Source organism: Nuphar pumila, chromosome 7 (genome assembly GCF_984573655.1).
Source record: "Nuphar pumila chromosome 7, dmNupPumi1.hap1.1, whole genome shotgun sequence".
Taxonomy (NCBI): Eukaryota; Viridiplantae; Streptophyta; class Magnoliopsida; order Nymphaeales; family Nymphaeaceae; genus Nuphar; species Nuphar pumila.
Genome location: NC_143255.1, coordinates 24,013,315 through 24,037,309, shown reverse-complemented (window position 1 = coordinate 24,037,309; position 23,995 = coordinate 24,013,315). Strand labels below are relative to the sequence as shown.

Below are 23,995 nucleotides of genomic sequence, written 5' to 3'. Positions count from 1 at the left end.
GCCAAACCCGAGCCCAGCTAAGAAGTGGGTTGGCGGGTCGGGTCAGAAATCGCCACCCCTAATTGTGTGTATTGACTTTTAGGGCATGTTTGCAATGCCTTGTGACTCTTTAAAGCATGTTTTCAAACGCTTGTGCTTTTGTAACTTTCACAAGTTTTTGGTGATTCTGATTGAATTGCATTTTAGAACATTCATCGAGGCATTGTAAACATGCAAAAAAGCAATCACTAAATGTGATTTTGAATAAAAACTTGTGAAAGTTTTACAGCAAGCGAATGTGATAAAAGCAGCGACATGATATATTCTCACATGTTAAATTTTCACAAATGTCAAATTCATAACTTGAAAGCAAATATGAGAGTTAATGCTTGAGAATGTGAATCGCATAAATCACTTTCTCAGGGACAAAACATTTACAGCTGAATAACCTTTGATTGTTAATCACAATTACAAGACTTTATCAAGGTTTGTGAAATATGAGAAAAGTGCAACTTGTGATTGTGATTGCCAGTTAGAATCGCTCTTGCCTTGAATCTTGTGAAAAGTTCATTACACGATTGACCTTGTGACTAGGGGTGTCAACAGGTTGGGTTTGGTTCGGACCCAGGTAGAATCACACCTGGCCCTGATTTTTAGGTATGGTATCGGGTGCAGACTTGGGTCTAATCGAACCTACCATAAGGAAAACCATACCCGAACCCAATAAGAACTACATGAACCACCCAGGCTATACCTGATAAAATAATATTTTCTATCATTTTTCAGTGAAAAATTGCATGTCTTAATAGGAACTCAGGTTGGGCTCGGGTCTGGTATAAAATTTCACAAATTATACCCAGATCCCAATCAAACCTTTAGGTCTGGACCCGGGTCTTAATTGGTCTTCTTATTTATCATCATACCCAGACCCTATAGGGTTTGGTGCGGGTCAGGTTCGGGTAAACCCAACCCATTGACACTCCTACTTGTGACCAACAATCACAACTTCTATTTTCTCAGTTATGATGGTTCATCCCCACTCGTGACCAAAGCAAACATGTTATTAAAGTTCTTAAAATTTTTACTAGTCAACAAAATTAGACAGTTTGAAATATGTTTTTTTTCCATATAGAATATATCTAACACTAAGAAAATATTTTAAAGGGCCTTCATTTTTTGCTAAAGAACATGGTTCTAAAGACTAGTAAATATTTTCTCATTGTGAAGACATGGCACTGCATTTTATAATTCAAATGTAGAGCCATATCCATCCTTGCAAAGATGGATAGTATTATTGTATTTTAAATGCTAAGATAACAAGCTATTATTGTGTAATTAGAAGTTTTAATTAACTGAAAAAATTGCTTTCTTGCTCTCCTCTCCATTTTCCCTTGTTTGTTTTCTCCCGCAAGTGAGAGCTTAAAATCTCAAGTTAGCCCATGAAGGCTTGGTGTACTTAGTAGGAGCCACTCATGAATAGAGCTGGTAAACAAGCTAAGCTTGGTTTGTTCGGGTGTGGCTCATTAAGGGTAGACCAGTGTTGTCAGTATCTGCCAGAATCGGCCAACACTTATCGTATCGTTAGAAATCTCTACGATACTAACCTGAATCGGGTATTTTTAATAAATGTAAAAATAACTTAAAATTAGTTTTTTAATATTATTTTAATAGATTTAACATGTGTTACATTATGATTGACATGTAATATTTTTTAATTATTTTTTGGCCGATTCAAAACGAATTCACGAGAACCAGTATCGGCTTCACTTGAATCATTTACGAGAATCGGTACATCACATCTACAGTATTAGATGTGACAAAAGTAAATAAATAATGCAGGGTTTGAAAAGTTGATTGCATTTTACAATCTAATATGTTTGTATATAATATATAAAACAAGCTTCCGTTGTTCGAACTTGGCTTGTATACCAAAACAAGCTAACTTGTAGCTCGGCTCACTAGGCAAAATTAAGGGCCAAGCCGAACTAAGCTGAACATCAACTCTCTTTTCTCAAATATCAACTCCACTTGTGAACATCCCCAAGCTGAAGGGATGCCATGAGTTCAAAACCCATATGTGATATGTTCAAAATCCATAGGTATGTCCTGCAAGGTTAAAGTTGGGTGTGCTCCCTAGGGGGTGTTTGATTGAGCATCCCACGTGTTGTGCAGGATGTCGCGGCAAACTAAATATGTAAACAGTAGTATGGTTGGATTCAAGAGAAAAGAACAAAAAGTTGATGAAAAGTGTGATTCACACAGTAATTCTCATATTCTAGCGACTCTCTCTCTCTCTCTCTCTTGATTAGGGCTTTTCAAATTAAGGTTTGAATTAGAGATTTTGACATTAGGGTTTGATTTGATTAGGAATTTTGAATTAGGGCTTGATTTAATTAGGAACTTTTCTATTTAAAATGTTTATATCAAAAAACATGATTTTCTATTTTTTATCTTTCAATTATATAAATGTTGTACATGTATCCAAGTTGTTCCAATCAAAACAAATGCTGGACAAGTGCAGTTGTTTATTTCTTGGACAGAACATGTGTTTTGTCTGTTCTATTCAACTATTTTGTCCAAGCTTAAACAAGCAATCAAACGTACCCCTAGTGAGCAATGAGGACTTGGGTTTTTATACTATGAGCTCTCAATTGAGTGAAGTGATTTTTCTCGGTTGTGTTTTGTCTGTTCTATTCAACTATTTTGTCCAAGCTTGAACAAGCAATCAAACGTACCCCTAGTGAGCAATGAGGACTTGGGTTTTTATACTATGAGCTCGCAATTGAGTGAAGTGATTTTTCTCGGTTATCTCAAAAAAATTATATGCTGGACAATGAAATAAAAAAATAATAATCATTAGGACATGAAAATTGTCATACCCCATAGGACCTACACTAAGCAACAAAAATTCACAGCATTCCACAGACCAATCTATCTAAATTGGACAAAGGAAGCAAGGAGCACGCTGCCGGTGCCGGAGGCACTGCTACAGTTACACGTTTATTTAATAAGCGCGGCCATCTGAACCAATCTTTGAAAACCATATTAAAAGAATCCTATTGCTTACAATAAATGACATACATCATGCTCTAAAAATGGCTTTCCTACTACATTCTATGCAAATTATTCTTTTAATTCAATACTTTTTCAGATAAATTGTTTAAAAATGGTATAAATTGTTTTTTCTTTCTTTTTTTCCATGTATGATTGATAATGCATGATGAGCTTATGAAGACATTCAAAATAGGAGAGCCTTCCATTTGGGATTGTGTAACTGTATTGATCTAGTTATCACATTTGAACCCTTCTACCAATGTTATCAAAATCGAACAGAATCTGCTTGAATAGGCCGATTCGATTTGAATCAATTGTTTAAGATTTTCTTGAGAATCACTTGAATTAGTGTTTTTTTTCCTAAATTTTTATGATAATTATGATATTCATTTGCTGTTATATTATTTATGAATTAAATGCATATTTTTTATTAGGCCCTATAAGTCATCATCTGTTTTACTTTTGTAATTTTTCTTGTTCTAGATCTTTTTTTATGATTTTTTTTATTATTTTTTATTTTTAAACTACTTAAAATTTTCAAAAAGCCCAACTCAAAGAGATCCAATTTTATTTTAAATAAGTTGATTCTCTGAATCATTTTGAAAAATGATTTGGTTCATAAACGGATACTAACAACATTGCATTCTATATAGATCACTTTTCTTTTTATATACCAACAGGGCTCCACTTGTCTGGTAGGACAGCTAGTGCATGTCACCTTCTGTTGGGACGTCGCAGGTTCAAAACCCACTGGTATAGTTGTATAGCTGGTAGGGGCCATGCCTAACCCCTGCTTGCCTTTCAAAGAAAACTTAATACTTTTATCTAATCACAAAGACACATTCGTTTAAGCCCTTGTGTCTAGGTGACAGAACATGGTATGTGAATAGGCTACATGACGGGCCATGACATGTTTCACATTATTCTAATGTTGTTTAAGATAATATTTTTTATTAATAAATATTTGTATGTTATCAAATTACCAAAAATATATTTTTTATCAATTATAAATGAAAACGGTGTCCTCTTGCCCTAGTTTTTTTTTTTCAAAAAAGTTGTATATTCGAGTTTAGTATTCTTTATCAAGTACGCACCCACGTCCCTCTGACAAAGGCTTTCATGATCCTACCATGAAGCCATTTGTAGCAGACAGGATCCAGGATTTTGCTTAAACGGGCCCGGGGCAAAAAGTCTTCAAAAGCTTAAAAGGGGCAAAAAAAAAATTTAAAATTTTGCTTAAAGGGATCCAAAAAATTTCAAAACCTTGTCTTTTTTCTTTTCTTTTTCCTTTTTTTTTTATTTTTTTTTCAAAACTTTAGAAGGAAATCAAGCCCCTCCTAAACCCCCTGATGGCAGATGTGGAAAACTAATTGTTTTGTAGTTAGGTTAAAAAAAGGAAAGATACTATTTTAAGAATCCCTAAAATTTGTAATCAACGGGCAAGCTATCACCAAAACCTGGCGCTGGCAGTATAAAACTCCAAGACTAGGACCCCTGCCCCTAAGACCTACCCTACGCATTGGCTTGCGCAGAGGGACGACTTGAGAATCAAACCTTGACTGCCCATTTAGCAGCCAAGGCCCCATCCCACTAAGCCACCCACCATTCCTTGTTCACTACAATTTGTGTCTTTTTAACGGAATTTAGTGAGAAATGTTGATTTTTATTTCAATTTTTTAGTGTAACATGAGAGGTAAGTTATTAAAAAAAAAACATCTAAACATGAAATATTCTAATCTAATACATGTTTTATATTATTAAGCTATAAAAAATATATATATCCTTAAGTTTAAATTATGCAATAATGTGAAACCTTTGTCTTTTAAAGTGTAGGACCTTTTGTAAGACTGCTTATATCATAGTCACAAATATTAACCATTTTTTAAAAATCTCAGTGTAGGACCTTTTGTAAGACTGCTTATATCATAGTCGCAAATATTAACCATTTTTTAAAAATCTCACCGATTTGATCATGAGAGTTTAAAAAACCAATATGATTCCGGGAAAATGTGCTTATTTTAAAATATCACATTTTGACACGATATTGTCACGTTATTTATGCAATAACTATGCTTTTTATTTATTTTACATATTTTTTGTTTCGCTTATATTTTCATATAGAGGTCATTCTCTATGCACTGCTGATGACCATCCATCTCAACATTTTTGGGGATGAACACCACATTCATATGGAGAAATGCCAAGATGAGTGGCTGTCAAGCAGGTCGCTGCATATTATATGAAGTCTTTCATATAATAAAATTTAAATGTACTGATATTTTCTCGAGCAAAATAAATTTTTAATTTATATATAGATTTGTGAATATATTTATTTATTTATTGAGAGAGAAAGAGAGAGGAGACCTCTTGATCCTTAGGGCGAAAGGTAACTCAGGGGCCTATTTTAGGGAGACCCACGTCTTTTCCCCTCCCCCCACTTACCATTCTCTTTCTTTCTCTGCCCCCTCACGAAAACCCTCGCCTGCCCCTGCAATTCTTCCCTTCCCTCCCACTGCCCTTCCCTTTCTTCCTTTCCCTGCCTGCCAATTATACCCAAACCAAAAATTTGCCCCCAAAATAGCAAGAAATTACCAAGCAAAAACCATTACCCCGCTTCCGTTCCCTTCCCTCCCACTCACTCTGCAAATCCACTCTCCCTCACTCCTGTGGGGGGGAGGGAAACCCTAACCCTAATTCCCGGTTTTAGGGTTTTGGGGGGATTCGGTTCGAGGGGGGATCTCTTCTTGTTCTGCTGTGCTTCTGTTATCGTGAGAAGGATTTGAATTTTGAACGGCGGGGTCGCCGGTTTTCGGAAACTTTGGTGGTGGGGAGTTAGGGTTTTCCGGCTGGTTTCGAGTTGGGGTTCCTTTTTGCCCCTAATCTTTCGAGGTACCATATGCGGATTTCTTGATTTCGTTTCTGTTTTTCTTTCTGAGTGTTCTGTGTTTTGCTGAAATGTGAATTTGGGTTCTTTTTTTTGGAGTTTTCGGGCAATTCTGTGTATATGTGGGGAATTCGACGAGGTTTTTGATTTGTTGCACCCCTGCGGTTGAGAGACGACAGCTTGTGTACTGTAATGGAAGGCGGGATTTTTGCTGATGATTTGGCTTCTCTGGTTGCTGGTTCTGTTCTGGAGTTCATTGATTAGGTCGCTCTTGAAGAACATTGGGAATTCTTGGGTTTGTTTGAGTTGGGATTGTTTCGTGAGATTGTTGGTGGAGAAAGAAGGTTGTTTTTTTTTTGTGTGTGTGAAATTTCTGGGTTCCATTGATGGCAAACCATGAACTGGCTCTTGGGCAGGCCCACAACTTGGATCTGCGCCGTGCCCACACTCTCGGCCTCAGCCAAGCTCATGATTTGGGGCTCGGCCAGAGCCATGATCACAATTTGGGCATTGGGCAGAGCCATGAACATGACTTGGATCTGAGCCAGTCCCATGAGCATGAGTTGGGTCTTCGCCAGAGCCACGGGCTCGCCCTCAGGCAGAACCAGGAGATGGTGCTCGGGCAGGGGCATGAGTTGGACCTCTCAGAGAGCCACGGGCTTGATAATCACGTCTTGGCTGTCGGGGATAACCATGAATTGGCAATGGACCAGAATCAAGATATGGGTGGCGTACAGGGCCACGAGCTGGTTCTTGCACCTGTGAATGACCCTCCAGTTGTGTCAACTCAGGAACTCGTTACGCCCATTCGTCAGATTCGCACACTTTCTTGTAACCCAAATCATGAGCTGACAGTCGGCCAAGAGTTCCCGGATGTTAAAAGCTGCCGAAGAGCGTTGAGGGATGCTGCTATAGCCATGCACTTTGAGATTCAGACCGTGAAGTCGGACAAGACACGATTCACAGCAAAGTGTGCTAGTGAAGGTTGCCCCTGGCGAATTCATGCTGCAAAGCTTCCAGGTGTTCCTACCTTTACAATAAGGACCATTAATGAACAGCATTCCTGTGGGGGCATCACACACTTAGGGCATCAACAAGCTTCTGTTGGTTGGGTTGCCAACTCTGTGGAGGACCGTCTTAGAGAGAACCCACAGTACAAACCAAAGGATATACTTGAAGACATTCACAAAATGCATGGTATCACCCTGACGTACAAGCAAGCTTGGCGTGGGAAGGAGCGTATCATGGCTGCTCTTCGTGGGTCTTTTGAGGAAGGATATCGCCTTCTGCCACAATACTGTGATCAAATCAAGCGGACCAATCCTGGAAGCATTGCTTCAGTATATGGTACGGGGCCTGAAAATTGCTTTCAGCGCCTCTTTATTGCATTCCATGCTTCAATTTATGGTTTTGTGAATGCCTGTCGGCCGCTTCTTGGGCTTGATAGAACACTTTTAAAGAGCAAATACTTGGGGACTTTGCTCATGGCCACTGGATTTGATGGTGATGGTGCATTGTTCCCATTGGCATTTGGAGTTGTTGATGAGGAGAACGAGGATGCCTGGATGTGGTTTTTGTCTGAACTGCATAATCTTCTTGAAGTGAACACTGAGAACATGCCCAGGCTTACCATCTTGTCTGATCGGCAGAAAGGCATCATAGATGGGGTTGAGGCAAATTTTCCCACTGCATTCCATGGATTCTGCATGCGCCACCTTAGTGATAGCTTCCGCAAAGAGTTCAACAATCCAATGCTCGTGAACCTTCTCTGGGAGGCTGCATACGCTCTCACTGTTATTGAGTTTGAGGCTAAAATACTAGAGATAGAGGAAATATCACAAGATGCTGCCTATTGGATCCGACGTATTCCACCTCGTCTTTGGGCTACTGCTTATTTCGAGGGAACAAGGTTTGGACATCTAACTGCAAATATTGTGGAGTCCTTGAATTCATGGATACTCGAGGCTTCTGGATTACCAATAGTTCAGATGATGGAGTCTATTCGTCGGCAGCTGATGACATGGTTCAATGAACGGAGGGAGACTAGCATGCAGTGGAACTCGATACTTGTACCATCTGCTGAAAGGCGTGTGGCAGATGCGATTGAACGGGCTCGTACCTACCAAGTTCTTCGTGCTAATGAAGCAGAATTTGAAGTTATATCTCATGAAGGAACCAACATAGTGGATATCCGAAATCGTTGCTGTCTATGTCGTGGATGGCAGCTGTATGGTCTGCCATGTTCACATGCTGTTGCAGCGCTCATCTCCTGCCGACAAAATGTTCATCGCTTTACTGAGAGTTGTTTCACTGTCACAAATTATCGCAAGACCTACTCTCAGACAATCCATCCTGTTCCAGATAAAACTCTCTGGAAGGAGTTGTCTGAGAATGCACAGAATGGTGGCAATAAAGTTGAAATTGCCATTGCCCCACCCAAGTCTCTTCGGCCCCCGGGTCGTCCAAGGAAGAAGAGAATCCGTGCAGAAGACCGTGGCCGTGTGAAGCGAGTTGTCCATTGTAGCCGCTGCAATCAGACAGGGCACTTTAGGACAACATGCACTACTCCTATATAAGATTTAATTGTCGATGGTACTTAGATTATTGAGGTATTCTTAGGTTCTTGTGAAAAATTTAGGGATGTTTTATGTATCCAGACCTACGCCCTTCTATTTTATTGGAAATTAAGGTTCAAGTTCCTTCTTGTTCCTCATGGTTATTTACTGTCTAAATTAATGGAATTCTGTGTTGGAGAATTATTTAGGCAAGCACCAAATGGTAGGCTATCTGCTGGTTGCTTTATATTTTGGGCATGCAAGTGTATTCTCGTTTTATACCCTCAAAGTTTCAGTTGCTTGACCTGTTGTCTCCTTTATTATCCTAGGCCTTTTTCACATTGAACTTTTCATTGCTTAGATATATCATTCGTTGTCAAAAACCCTGCCTAGGCGCAGGGCTATTGTCTAGGCTTATGGGTCTAGGCGGTAGGGCCCTGTTTTTCGACCTAGGCTGCTTAGGTTATCCCTGCCTACGACGCAGGGACATGGTTATCATTTTTAAAAAAAAAAATTGTCTCCTTCCTCCCGCGTCAAAAGCTTTCTTTTTTGTTCTTTTCTTCTTTTGCTTTTCTTTTTTACCTTATTATTTTTATTTTTTCCATCTCTTTTTTTCCTTTCTCCGCTTCTCTTTTTCTTCCTCTTCCTCTTCTTCTTCCTTTTTTCCCCTTTTCTTTTTTTTTCTTTTTCTTCTTATCTCACCCCTCCACTCTTTTCTTTTTTTCTTCCTTTTCTCCCTTTTTATCTTTTTTTCTTCTTTTTTATTTTTGTTGTTTACATGTGTGCATGTGTTTTTGACACACACACACACACATGTATAAAATCTATTTTTTTAGTTCACTATCTATCTATCTATCTATAGGGTTAATCTAACATTAAACTAGTGTTTAACATTAAATGGATTCAACCTTATTAAAATAACTAAAATACTCTTAAAAGAATGTATTATTTAAAATACATGATTACTTTTTGAGGTCAAAAAGGTAACTTCGATAGATTCATAAAGTTACTTTTTTAAAAAGGTGTTTAACTTTTCAATTATGTCCAAGTTCAAAAGACCTATAATGCCCATAAAAGTAAGTATGCATTTTCAAAAGTATCATTCTTTTAATGGTTTTTTAGTTATTTTAATAAGGTTGAATTTATCTAATGTATTAGATTAACCCATATATATATATATATATAATTTTTAATAGTTTTAAGTTAACACTATGTGTATTTGTGTGTATTTATGTATTTATATATATAGATAAAAATAGACTTGATTAGGGTTAACTGAATCTACTTTTGGATAGAAATGGACCTCAGTATGGTTGACTTCACCTAACATAAAGGAAGTTGTGTCCAAGTGTCACACTCGCTTGGGTGCGGGTGCGATGCGGGTGTGGTGCCCTGTTCGAAGAGTCCGTGTGACATAGGTATAAATATATATAATTATATATATTAACATATCATAAACATATATTATAAATTTACAATATTTTGTGTTTATATTATATATAATTATATATATACACATATTTGTGTACTTAATTCATATTATAATTTATAAGCGTTGGAGTTATCCATTTGACTGTTTTTATGTAATATAATTGCTTTACAGTGTTCGACAACATATTATTTGTCTATTGCTTATTGTTGATTGATTTTATGTTGTATATATGTTTGTTATTAATTTTAGTAGTTTGTTTACATATTTTGTATGTTTTTTTTATTTTTTTTATTTGGGATACTGCTTAGTCTCCCTAGGCGCTGCGTAAGCCTCACCTAGTATTTTTAGGGGCTCACTGCCTAGGCTTCGCCTAGTGCCTTTGACAACTAAGCCTAATAGTGGCCTAACGAAACAGGAGCGGGATAATCCTCTCTCTCTATATATATATATAATAATAATAATAATAATAATAATCGGATGGTGTGCCCCAAGTTTTGGTGTATGTTCAATATTATGCAATTTCATGAATTTTGTGACATGTTAATTACTCACTTCATCCATAGTTACAATTAGGGGTGTCAACAAGCCTGGTTTACTCGGACCCTACCCGAACCAAACCCTGTAGGGTTTGGGTATGATGATAAATAAGAAAACCTGATTAAGACCCGGGTCCGGACTCGAAGGTCCGATTAATACATGGACCCGAATATAGTTTGTGAAATTTTATACCAGACCCGAGTTCCGATTAAGACCCGCAATTTTTCAATGTAAAAATGATAAAAAATATGGTTTTACCTGGTATGGTTTATATAGTTCTTATCGGGTTCGGGTATGGTTTTTCTTATAGTGGACCCGATTAGACCTAGGTCCAGAACCGATACCATACCCAAAAATCTGGTCAAAGTCTGGTTCCACCTGGGTCCGAACCAAACCCAACCCATTGACACCCCTAGTTACAATCATATGTTGCTAAATTTAACTATTTATTGTAAAAGTTTTGCTTTTCTTGATGTTTTTACTTTTTTGTTCTGCCTAGGCCGATTAGTCCCGCCTAGGCCTCGGCTAGTCCTTTTACTAGTGCTTTTGACAACTAAAGATGTATCTAACACGCTTTCTAGTTCCTTTTTGTCTATGCGTATTGGCAATGCAACCTTGTTCTGGATGCTGCCTAGGATGTCTTTTCTTTCCTTTATGGTTTTTATGAACATGTAAAAAAGAGAAGTGTATTTAACTAATCCATTCTTTTTTATCTTTATTGGTTGATGGTAAGATGATGTTAGTTCTAAGAAAATTCTAGCATACCTAAGGTAGAGGAGTTCATATCCTTACATTCCTTGGCTTCAAAAGATATAGTGGTTGCCTGTCAAAAAACAAAAAGATGTTATGGTTTCTTGCTGAAGTTATTTTAGAAGAAACCATCGGGTCAGATTTCTGTTAGTATTCCTGCATCTTATTCACATTGTAACACGGTTTGTTAACATATGAGAACATTTACTGACAGTGAACCTATGATATGGTTCTACAAGATAGCCAATTTGTCCAAGTCATTGTGTCAGTTTGACCTGGATTTTTCATCTTCAGTTTGTAAGCTATAATGTTTTAATATTTTACTGGTGTCCTGTGGTTTGCTCATTTCATTTTAAGCAAGGTGTTATCCATTGGAGCTTGTTTTAGTAATTTAATAATTTTACACACAGATAGTTGGGGGATTGGATGGGAGGAGTAAAACTAGCAAGAAAAATTATGTGGTGGTGGACTTTAATAATGTTTTACTGTTTTTCGATAAGTGGGTAGTTACACTTCCTATAAAAAATAAGACACTTGACTGTCACATCAAGAGTATGCAGTTATTTTTCCAGGCCCTGGTTTGTTGCTGATATTGTATTGAACCATTGATCGGAATCCTGTTCATGATAAGCTTGACATTTTGGCTCTTAGGTGGAGCACTAATGCAGAAAAATTATAGAAGTATCCTCTTATTGGTAACAATGTGACACATCTGCAACTGCTGGCTGAAGACAAGTGACACCTTCCCCTGCTGTCTGCCTCATGGCATCTTCCCTTATGGCAGTCATCTGGGGTACAAGTTTATTTTTAAGTCTTTAGATTGACCAGGTTACTACATCTAGCCAATCATTAACAAGCAGGTTGTGGATAGCTGTTTGACGCATTGGTGTTCATGGATGTCTGGTGCCATATGCATTTTTGGTCCTTACCATTTGCTAGCATGATTCTAGCAACTGCAATGACAGAAACTGGTGTGAGATGCATATTCTATTGTTGAATCTCTAGCACCAATTTCTAACCTTGCAGGCGCCATAATTATGCCTGAAAATGAGAGTATCATTAGGATATAAACTTTAACCCGTAGCCCATCTTTGGAATGATCCCAGTGCCAGTAATATGGGAAGCTTGCATTGGTTTTGTTGGACATGTACAGTGCTACAAAGAAGGCTTTCATCAAAAAAAGGCAGGTGGTGGGCATTCTTTCCTCTTAGAACAATTGTGCCTAACAGCTAAAACTTTTTCTTTCCCCCTCCCTTGCCAATTTCATCTCTCAATATCAATATATATACATGTTATCTTAAAAAGGCAGGTGGTCATTCTTTCCTCCTAAACCAATTGTGCTCCCAGATGGGAGTACTGTTAGGATTTATGCTTTAACCCCTATGTCACAGGGATTCGGCCAACTAGGTGCCGCACCCCGTCAACGTGACGCGGGTGCAGCACCCTGTGCGGTCAACCTGACCCTGGGGTGTGGTTATATATATATATATATATATATATATATATATATATATATATATATATATATATATATATATATATAATTTTTTATATTTTTGCTGCACCCCCGCACCCAAGTTTTTTTAAAGTGCTGCACCCGCACCCGCACCCGCACCCGCACCCATGTGACATAGTTTAACCCCTTCCCCATCTTTGGAATGATCCCAACAGGCCAGCACCAGTAATATCAGAAACTTTCATTGGTTTTGTTGGTCATGTTCTCAATGATACCCAGATGGCTTTCCAACTTAAAAAGGCAGGTGAGTATTTGTTTGTCCTAGACCAATTGTGCCTGAGTGCTAAACTTTTTGTTTTTCTTTCCTCTGCAAATGTCAGCTCTCTATCAATATGTATACATGTTATCATATCTTGGCCACAAGATGTTTTTATCTGGGTACAGAGAACCAATGGACGCAATTTTGATGTGGAATGCAAGTTTCTGAAATGATCAAAACGTGAAGAATCTAGTAAGTGTGCTGTGTAGCATATGTGCATCTATTCCTACAGTATTTTGTTTTTCATATCCTGACTAGATATTTCTAAGAATTAATAATTTCAAACTTGCAGTTCTCAAGAAATTAGCCTCTGCTACATGTGGTTATCTTTTCTTTTTTTAACGGATGCAAATAGGTTTTTTCTGGTTCTCATTTTGGATGATTTTATCTCAAACTTATATAAAAACATGGTAAATTGATTGTGTACTTATGGTTTTACATTCTTTAAACAATTCCTGGTGTCATTTATGCTATCCTGTACAGCTATTTGGATCTTTTGCTAGGCTTTCACTGCTTTTACTTATTTGCAGATTTTGGTTTCAGTCCTGAATGGTTACTAAAGCTGAAATTGCTTTGGTTACATTTGCAAGCTCTTGTATTTCTTTACTGTTGCTTCCGCAATCCATTTGCTTTGTTTTTTATGATTTTTTTAGTTGATATCCTCCATCTAAGCGAGAATTTGAAATTTCTATCATTGGAATGGGGAACCATCCACATGTTGCTGCCTTCGATTGTTTATTTTGTGATTGGAGATTTTCTTGTATCCTATCCTTGTCATCTCAAAGGAATCTTCCTTTGTAGCATGTTATCGATTAGCAGATATCTTGACCCAACCATGTGTAACTCATGACCCGAGTAATATTTTATGTTAATAGTAAATGAGTAATCCTCTGTATGAGTGGTTCACTTCTTTGGTCGAACCATCATACATAAAACCAGCCTTTTTGGCAAGAGCGGTCTTTTTAACAACTTTACTCTTATAACCTCTGCTCTGAGTTATTCTGGCCATTCACATTTTCATGCCAAAAAATGTGAAGATGGTTGGATTTCATTGTATGTTGGTTTTATTAGTCAGGTTTTTGATTTTTCAGAACTGACTCGTAATGGTTAGTTTATCATGACTCGTAAAGATTCACTAGGAATAGTTGCTACACGTCCGAGGTAAGATCAACATGACTGGGTGCATCATGTTGGTAATTTGGTTAACTTGTGCTTTGAGTCAGGTAATCATGTTGGTAATTTGCCATTGTATCTGCTTTGTGCTTCATGATCTTTATGAGGGACAGAAGCAGCTATGAAATATGCCCATTTCTTGTCTTTTTGACTGCTGTGTATGAAACTTATATGGGAACTGTCACTGGTTGGCCAACTAAGTGGCACAATTGAGCACCATCAGCAATGACTGGTGACAGTCTCATTCATGCTCTGATTCTTCTCAATCTTTCATGAACTCAATCTGGTTATGTTTTTCATTCTGGATGCATCTTTAATCATAATCAATTTTGAGTGGTTGTAGCCTGAAAATGATCGTCTTGAGTGTGTGCACATGTGCTTCATGTGAATATATGCAGCTATGTGATAAAAACAATGCCACACGTCATTTTGGCTGTCGCCCTTCTATCTTCCACATTCTTCATGGCCGCGTCTTCAACTTCATCTATCTAGTCGTTAAGGTTAACAACAACCTCAACGTGAGCGCATTTGTCAAACTTCTTATTTGTTGAATCTCTCTTTACCTCCCCCTCCTTAGATGTTTCTAGGATGGGAGACCTGATTGTGTTTGCAAACTCTTCTACATTTTCTGTACATTCTACTTCAGTTTTGCGCCACGCAGGAATTGTTATCAACAAAAAAAACTGCATAAATGACATAATTTTTTGCGCATTTCGTTAGGTCTAAAAAAATGTGTGAAACTTTTTTTAAGTGAGAGTTTGCGATACTCAATGAGTGGAGCGATATATCGTGCGAACTTTGTACATATATTCATAAAATTCACATATATAGAACGAAGTACAAACAAATGTATCTACGAATTTTCTATAACCGAAACATGTTAAAACCTTGCAAATAATGCACAAGAGATTTACAAATTTACTAAAGACTTTGGTATCAGCTATGTGATTTTTCTAAAAAAAAATGTTTTGCATCACCAATTCATCTTACCAATTCATCTTATTGGGTGCTTGATGCTTGTTTAATTATGTGGGTACAATGTTGGGATGCAAATGAACGGGATCTAGTATGCCACTTTTGGTTTTTGGTTATTTAGACCCAATTCAGATCCGACTTTTCTATGTATTTAGCTGATCCCTATCCCATTCGTTTGCATCCCTAGTCCTGTATAACACAAAGCAGTGTTGGGAATGAGGGTGGTTGTTTACTTTGTCTTTTAACTGTGAGGTCACGGGTTCAAATCTCTGTTTCTCTCCCTTTCTATGAATAATAATGATAATAAGCTTAAATTAGCTGAGCTCGAATACAGGTGTGACTGCAACCAGCCGAGCTCAAACAGTTCAGGCTCAGGTTCATGTGGTTAAACTTTGACCTCCTGAAAAGGGCTGCATTGCTCCTTGTTCTTCAAACGTGGCTGCAATGTTGAGCGTTTGGGCCCTCAAAGCAATTATGACCATCAGTCAACCGTTTTCGCTTTTTTATTTTTCTTTTTTTGATGGGCAAGCTGAAGAATAACCCCGATAAAATTCGAACCAGAGACTCCTCAATTATGATAGTGCAACTTAACGAGCCAGCTATCTTGTTCGACCCCAACTTTTTTTTTTTCAAAAGGTAAGCTGGAGTGAAGCTGACCCTTCCTATGTATTCTACCAAAAAAACTCTACAGTCAGGTATTATCAACAAAAGGAAAGTTACCAAGGAGGCTCCGTGGTTGGTAGGAGCTGTCAGTGCACGTCTCCTTGTGGTGGGACATTGCAGGTTCAAACCCAATGGCATGTGAATAGTAACTGGTAAGGGTCTGCCTAACCTTAGGTTGCCTTTAAAAAAAAAAGGGAAAGTTAGGACAGTCAACGGATCGGGTACCTGACCCATCAAGGTGTATCTAAACTCATCCACACAACAAATTGTCAAGTGTCAATTTTGCTGGTTCACGAAAATAAAATCCCAAATTTGCATCTCTGTAATTTTTAGAAGTTTAACTAAAATACATATAAAACAGTCCAATCTGGGAGAGCAGATCAAGTGATCTGCTAAGTACACTTTTAGACGGCGAAGATGTTAAATCACTTTCTTAAAATGATTTGACTGATCACTTGATCGGCTCTCGAGAAATGATGAGATGGATGGCCATCAGCAGCGGAGCTGCATGCTAATCATGCAGCCTGTGTCGCTGCATAAACTTTCTTTTGGGTGACCTGGTGCAGGCTAAAGAAAAAGGCTCGAGCCACTGAATTTGGAGGGACTCTTTGCAAAACCTTCACGCATCCAGCGAACCCATTCATGCATCAGAGAATCCGACCAGTTAACACCACTCTCCCTCTTCCCGCTGAATCAAACACCCCACCAAAGTTTCCAAGTCTACAAATCTTGGGCACCCACGAATTCGAAGATTTTGTCAAGAATCAGTGCAAATCCGGAACAGTTACTCCCCAAAACGCATTGGGTTTCTTCAATCGGCTCGTTTCCATCCGACCCACCCCCTCAACCCACACCTTCAATCTTCTATTGAGCTCAATCGCCAGAAACAAACGTTTTTCCGACGCGATTTCCCTCTGCAAGAGGTTGGTGTGCGCCGGAATCGGGTTTGATTTCTACACCCTCAACATTTTGCTCAATTGTTGTTGCCAAACGCGTAGAGTGCGTTGCGGATTCGCCGTCTTCGGGGAGATTCAGAAGAGGGGTTATGAACCAAATGCGGTTACTTTCACCTCCTTGATTCATGGCCTCTGTATCGAAGATCGGCTCGCGCAGGCGAAAGAGTTTTTCGTGCAAATGGTGGAGAATGGATGCCGGCCAAATGTCATCACGTGTGGAACTCTTATTAGAGGTCTGTGTAGAGCAGGTGACATTGTTATGGCGCTTAGGCTGCATAGGAAGATGGTGGAAGATAGCTATTGTAGGCCCAACATTGTTACATATAGCATCGTTATCGACAGCCTTTGCAAAGAAGGTTCCATCGATTCGGCAAAGGCGCTATTCGTAGAAATGGTTGGGAAGAACATCTTTCCTGATGTTGTCACCTATAGTTCTTTGATTCATGGTCTTTGTAATTCGGGGCGGTGGAAGGAGGCAACTGAATTCTTCAACGAGATGGTGGATCGAGGAATTCCTCCGAATAAGATAACATTCAATGTGTTGATAGATGCATTGTGCAAAGAGGGGAAGACTCAAGAAGCACTTGGGTTGTTTGAGGTCATGATGGGAAGAGGTGAAGAGCCTGACACGGTTACGTATAATACATTGATGGATGGGATGTGTATGGTTGGTCGAACAGATGATGCAGTGAAGCTTTTTAAATCAATGGTGGGTAAGGGATGTGATCCTGATGTCATCAGCTACAATATATTGATCAACGGGTATTGCAAGGTTTGGAGGATAGATGAAGCAGTGAAGATGTTTGATGGAATGCTCCAGAAGGGGTTCGAACCGAGCATCGTTACTTACAATACGTTGTTAAGCGGGCTCTGCCAAGATGGAAGAATTTGTATGGCGCTACAAATTTTCGATCGTATGCAAGCTCATGGGCAGAATCCGAATCTTTTGACATACTCGATCTTGTTGGATGGGTTGTGTAAGAAGAATTCTCTGGAGGATGCAATGGAATTGTTTAAGGCCATTGATGGTAGTAGACTGAAGCCTAATATCAGGATCTTCAATATCCTTATTGATGCAATGTGCAAAGCAGGGAAGCTGCAGACTGCTAGGGAGCTGTTCTTCAACATCTTCACAAAAGGATCGTTTCCTGATGTTGTAACTTACACAATAATGATCAATGGCCTATGTAAAGAAGGTTTGTTGTTAGAGGCAGAGGAGTTGTTCTTACAAATGGAGAAAACTGACCACCAACCGAATGTTGTCACATTCAACACAATCATCAGAGCATTCTGCGAGAAGAATGCAATCCAAAAGGCAGAGCATTTTCTCCATAAAATGGTTGAGAGGGACATTCGTCCTGATGCATCCACTGCTTCCATATTGGTGGACATTCTTTCTAAGAATGATCGGTTTCATAATTATCTGCAGGTACTGTCGAAATTTATGACAAAGCTGCCTGATGCATCCACTGCTTCCATATTGGTGGATATTCTTTCTAAGAATGATCAGTTTCATAATTATCTGCAGGTACTGCCGAAATTTATGACAAAGCTTCCAAGAAAAAGTGACGTTGATTCATTAGTTTCTCCTTTTAAGGAGACCAATGGGTAAATTGCTAAATTATAATGAAAATGCAAGTTTTATGGACAGCTGAGCATCTCCTTCACTTCTTGAAAGGAAAGCATCTATGGATTGCAATGAGAACCTCTCTCATGTTCTGAGTAGCTTGTTGTAGAATGCCAAGTCCAGCAGAAGGAAAGCATGTCATGACCAGTGGGTAAATTACTAAATTATAATGAAAATGCAAGTTTTATGGACAGCTGAGCATCTCTCACTTCTTGAAAGGAAAGCTTCTATGGATTGAAATGAGAACCTCTGTCATGTTCTGAGTAGCTTGTTGTAGAATGCCAAGTCCAGCAGAAGGGGCTATTACTTCTCTTGTGGACATGGTTTCACCTGCCACTTGTGGGAAATGCTCTTGCATAACTCTTTCAGACCCACTGTGCTTGTAAGTTGCGAAATGCCCCTGTAGATAACTGTTTCGGATTCCATTGTCCTTATAAGTTGGATACACTATTTCGATAAAATTTCTCTAACATGGTAACGTCATTACTTTAAGCTTGATTTATTGTTTTCTTTTACATATTTTATAGCTACTTTCCTTGGTTTCTTTTGGTCCCTATGAAACATTCTGTTTTCTTACTATTTTTGGTCTAAATTATTTCCATTTGAAGATTATGTGGCATTAAAATGGTCTACACAGAATTTACTTTAAATAGCATGACGTTATCATTTAGGGTCTTAACTTGAGATCACATATCGCTGGGAACACGCCCCTGATCCCCCTTTTTTAGGACAAGAACATTCTACTGTCATGTATACTTTGTTAAACAGGTAGTGCCACCACCATAGAAGGAGAAGGAGACAAGAGGAGAAAGGGTGAGAGGGGCTAAGACTCAGGTAACAAAATTGAATACGGTATTTTTTTGATCCAAGTCATTCAACAAATATCTGATCCAAGTCACTTATGAGGAAGTTGCAGCTAAGACTCAGTATTCAGCTTCTATATTGGAACGTGCTGTTAAAGTATATATATATATATATATATATATATATATATATATATATATATATATATATATATATATATATATATATATATATATATATATATATATGTAATAAATGAAACTTTTTAAGGGTAGTTTGGTCATTACACATTATGTAATTAGTGGTGTTTCTAGAGGGCACTTTAGAGTTTTTCTTTTTAATGTATTTTATTTTTTTCTCGAGGGCATTATAGTCCTTATAATGCCCTTGGAATAGAGTTGTTGGAAGTGCTCCCAACAACTATATTTCTAGCTATTGGGAGCACTTCCCAATGGCTCTTCTTTGCTTCTTTTTGTGTATTAATAGGGGTGTAACCCCTCTTGTATGTTAAGTTTGTTCACAAGCATTCTCTTAATAATATTCTTATATTTTTTACTTGTGTTTTAGCCCCTAAGTGGCTTGTATGGTTGTGATCTTGTATTGACCCATAAGTGGTCTTGATTGTGTATGTTCTTGTATGTCCATAAGAGGCACACACTTGTACTCTTTTTGTATTTTCATTACATGGTATCAGAGCATTGATGCTCTTAGGTTGTATCTCATACATGAAGATTAAGAGGAAGATCATGAAGAGCGGAGTGAAGCTTTGGTTCGTTAGTTCGTTGCCTCAAGGAGAGTGTCATCAAACTTGTTCAACACATTTTTTGTCTTCCTTTTCTCTTCTTTTCTCTCTATCTTTTGTCTTTTTCTACTCTTTCTTTTCATGGTACAATGGCCGAAAAAGTAGTTACAGTTGTTCCCATCAAATTTGATGAGAAAAACTATAATATGTGGGTCACCGTCATGAAAAGAATCTTAGTTGGCAAAGACTTGTGGGACTATGTTGATGGCTGCATATCAGAACCTCAACCTATTCTCACAAAATCTATTTGTGGAGAAGATGGTGAAATCAAAGAGGAAACTCTTAAAGACAAAGAGAAAAAAAGCTCTCTTAGACTTAAAAAAACTATCAAAGCATGGGATGTTGGTCATGCCAATGTTCTATCCATATTTATGGGGAGTATGTGTGAAAAACCTTGTGAAAATATATTGGAATTTGAGAGAACCGATAAAGCGTGGGTTTATATCAGAGTTACCAATCGAGGAAGCGGGAGCGGGAAGCGAGGCACTTTCAAAAATTAAGGAAGCGGGGGTCCACTTAGAAGAAAATTATGAACCATCTCAGAAGCGACCTAGGAAGCGAACCGGAAGTGAACCGAAAGCAAGGGGGAAGCAAAAAAAAATGAAAAAATGGGGAAGCGAGGGGAAAGCATGGGGGAAGTGTGGGGAAGCGCGCTTCCCATAAATGGGGGAAGCGCGCTTCCCAAAAAAGGAGGATGCTTCCCCCATGTGTTTCGGAAGCGCGACGTTTCACGCTTCCGAAGCGCGTATCAGGAAAGTGCATTTTTCCATACGCTTAGGCGCTTCCGGTAACTCTGGTTTATATCAAACAAACCTACACCCAACATAATGGTGTCCATAATTGGGACTTGCAAGATAAGATTTACAATTGCAAGCACTATGGTATTCTTAAAAGAGTTTGGGACCAAATGGCCAAAATGGAGCCAATTTGGGATACCATTGATGATGATCGCAGTAGAAAAAAATAAATCCTTGGTGAGCAATTTTTTCAATTTATGAGAGGGCTTAGGTCCGAGATTGAACATGTTTGAGTATCTATCATCCACCAGAACAAAAATCAAGAGGAGCTTCCACCTTTACATGAGATTTTAGCCTAAGTTTGCATGAAAGAAACAAGGCTAAAATCCATGACCGAATCTAGTGTGTCCAAGGATAATGTATTGGTAGTTTCTAGACCTGGTGCCAATACTCATCCTTATAGGTCTCCTCGTTTGAACAAAAATAATTGGAAGCCAAGGAACAATGATGGGAGATATGATTAAAAAAATGATAATAGAAAAAGGAAAATCTTTTGTCATAACTGTGAAGAATCGGGGCACATCAAACCTTTTTACCCAAAATTCAAAAAGAATGAGAAAAGAGTAGCTACCTAAGAAGCTTCTCAATAAGACAAAGATACCAACAACTCCGGTTACAAAAACATGTCTTTGTCTCAACTCGCAAAAGCTTTGCAACCGCTCCTCAAAGGCTCATCCTCCTTAACCAGTGTCGCTGTCTCCTCTTCCTCACCTCCCGGTAAGATCTCTTGACTCTTAGATTTTGGTGCTTCATTTCATATGACTCCTAATAAAACTATACTCTCTGACTATAGTGTTAATTAAAGTAGATCTAATGCTTTTTACTTCGAATGGATCATCTCTTTAAATTAAATGAATTGAAAATTTTATAAATTCTTCAAATTTTTCTATTCCAAGTCATAATTGTGTCAAAACTTAATATAAATCTTTTTTCAGTTTCCCAAATTATTGACCATAGTTGTAGTATCTCCTTCACTTATAACTGATGTTTTATACAGGATCTCCAGTCCGACAAGAAGATTAGGGAAGGTCATAGAGAAGGAGACCTCTATTACATGGACCAGTTGATTATTCCCAAAGATACTTTTTATTTAAATGTACAAAAATTGGATATGTTTTTGTGCATTGCAGACTAGGTCATCTTAGCATCTCTAAATTATCTGATGATGCATGAAATGCATATTATTTTTATTAATAATTCATGCATTTATATGTATTTTCAAGGATAAACCCATGTTTATGTGGAATGAGGTGCAAGGAAGCCATGGTTCGAATTTCACTTGAATCCAAGTTAAAATGAGGAAAATAGAGCACTTTCAAGGTATTTAGAGCGGTTCTCGAGGTAATTTGGATCCAGATCCAACCCAAGGGTTCAATTTTGGATCATGGATCAATTCTCAAGCCAAATTTATCCATTATCCATGTGATCTAAGGTTTGAAATATAAAAATTTCAATGAAACTCCCTAAAAAAAGTGGCGCCTAGGCTAGTTGTGTAATTAGGACTAGTTGTAGTATTCTTTTTAAAAAAACTAATTTTGTTTTAGGTTGTTTTAGGAATTAGCAATAATTTTTTAGAGTTTAAAAGCTGAAAACCTAATGGCATTCAGTGTTAAAATATATATATATATATACTTATATATATATACATCCGTATATATATAAGTATATATATACATATATGTATATATATACTATTTCTCATTTAGATAAATACCCGATAGGGGTATTCTTGTAAAACCACATATGTATTTTTTTCTTTTTTCTTTTTTCTCTTTTTCCCTTTTTTCCTTTTTCTTTTTTCTTTATTTTTTCCTTTTTGTAATGACCACAAGGGGGGCCCACACTTGTAGTCGTTGGGGCTCCAACGGTCAGATTTCTGACCGTTGGGGCTCCCAACGACTACAAGGGAGCCCCCCTTGTGGTTCCTTTTAGTGCTTCCCTCCTCTATAAATAGAGGAGGTCTTCCCCTCTTAAATGTATGGGTTTTTACACCCTTCTCTTCCTTTCTTCAATAAATCCAACTTATGACTTTAAGTCATTTCCTATATTTGTGAGTTTTTGTGTGTGCACATTTGGTGTTTGTGTTCTTGGCTCTTGTAGTCACTCTTAAGGAGTGACTTTTGCTCTATTGGTGCTTCCGCCTCTTTTCATTACATGGTATCAAAGCTCGGTTGGTGATTGGGCTTCTCTTTTGACATCTTGGAAAGCGTGCCTCTCAAAGTTTTGAAGAAATGAAGTATATTTGGTGCCGATGGAACGTGACTCTAAAGTGGAGCTCTCTTTCAAGCTAAATGGGTCCAACTATCTCATGTGGGCCTCCGCTATGGAAAATCATCTAAGAGGTAAGAAACTTTGGGGTTTTGTTATGGGGACTACTCCCGAACCCTCTCTTGTTCTTACCAAAATTGAAAATGAAGTTGAAAAGGCTTTAGATGGCGATGAGCGCATCAAAGCCATTAATGAACATCAATCCAAAATCGAGGATTGGGAAAGCAACCATGCCAAAATCTTGGCATGGTTTATGAACAACGTAGATCTTAAAAATTGTGCCAATATTGCCAAGTTTAGAAGAGCCAATGAGGCTTGGTTTTTTCTTAAGGGTATGTATACCCAAAAGGATCTTGCTCGGCAATTCTTTTGCCAAGAAAAAATTCGTTCCACCAAACAAATGGATATGAGTGTCCGGGACTATTTTAGCTCTCTAACTCCTCTTTGGGATGAGCTTGCCCTTCTTGAGCCCAAATGGGTTGCTCCACAAGACATTGAACTAAGAAGGGAACAAATTGAAAAGGAGCACTTTTTTCAATTCCTTCATGGACTTCGCCCGGAATTTGAACAAGTGAGGGCATCTCTTCTCCATAGAAGCAAAGCCCTACCTATTGAAGATGCTCTTGCCGAGGTATGTCAAGAAGAAACTCGACTTGGCTTAAGCATTAGGAATGATGAAGTTTTGGCCGTTAATAGGCCCGGATCAAATGTTAAAGCATATAGACCTCCCCACTTTAACAAAAATATCAATGGGTCTAGAAGGGGAATAATATGCCATTATTGTAATGAACCGGGTCACATTAGACCGGCTTGTCCTAAACTCAAAGGAAAAGTTGCCGTGGTTGGGGAAACTTCTCCAAAGAAGGAAGAAAGTACCAAAGAAGGAGATATCAAAGAAACTCTAAATCACATCTCCGAAGTTCTTCAACATCATCTCAAGACTTCTCCTTCAACATCCGGGGCC

The 23,995-nt window shown here is 38.1% G+C and overlaps 2 protein-coding genes across 2 annotated transcripts in view; both read left to right on the top strand.

Moving 5' to 3' along the window:
- Positions 1-5,487: 5,487 nt before the first annotated feature.
- On the top strand, positions 5,488-8,627 carry LOC149831546 (uncharacterized). The gene is made up of 2 exons (XM_090013951.1): positions 5,488-5,922; positions 6,017-8,627. The coding sequence occupies exon 2, from the start codon at positions 6,304-6,306 to the stop codon at positions 8,491-8,493; it is 2,190 nt and encodes a 729-aa protein (XP_089870077.1). The 5' UTR covers positions 5,488-5,922; positions 6,017-6,303; the 3' UTR covers positions 8,494-8,627.
- Positions 8,628-12,926: 4,299 nt separating this feature from the next.
- The window catches only part of LOC149831545 (uncharacterized), a 45,180-nt gene continuing 34,111 nt past the window's right edge, over positions 12,927-23,995 (top strand). The window contains exons 1-4 of the mRNA XM_090013039.1: positions 12,927-12,951; positions 13,497-13,518; positions 16,344-18,162; positions 18,262-18,742. Of these exons, the coding sequence (XP_089869165.1) occupies positions 12,927-12,951; positions 13,497-13,518; positions 16,344-18,162; positions 18,262-18,345 (1,950 nt within the window). The 3' untranslated portion in view covers positions 18,346-18,742. The remainder of the gene's footprint in view (positions 12,952-13,496; positions 13,519-16,343; positions 18,163-18,261; positions 18,743-23,995) is intronic.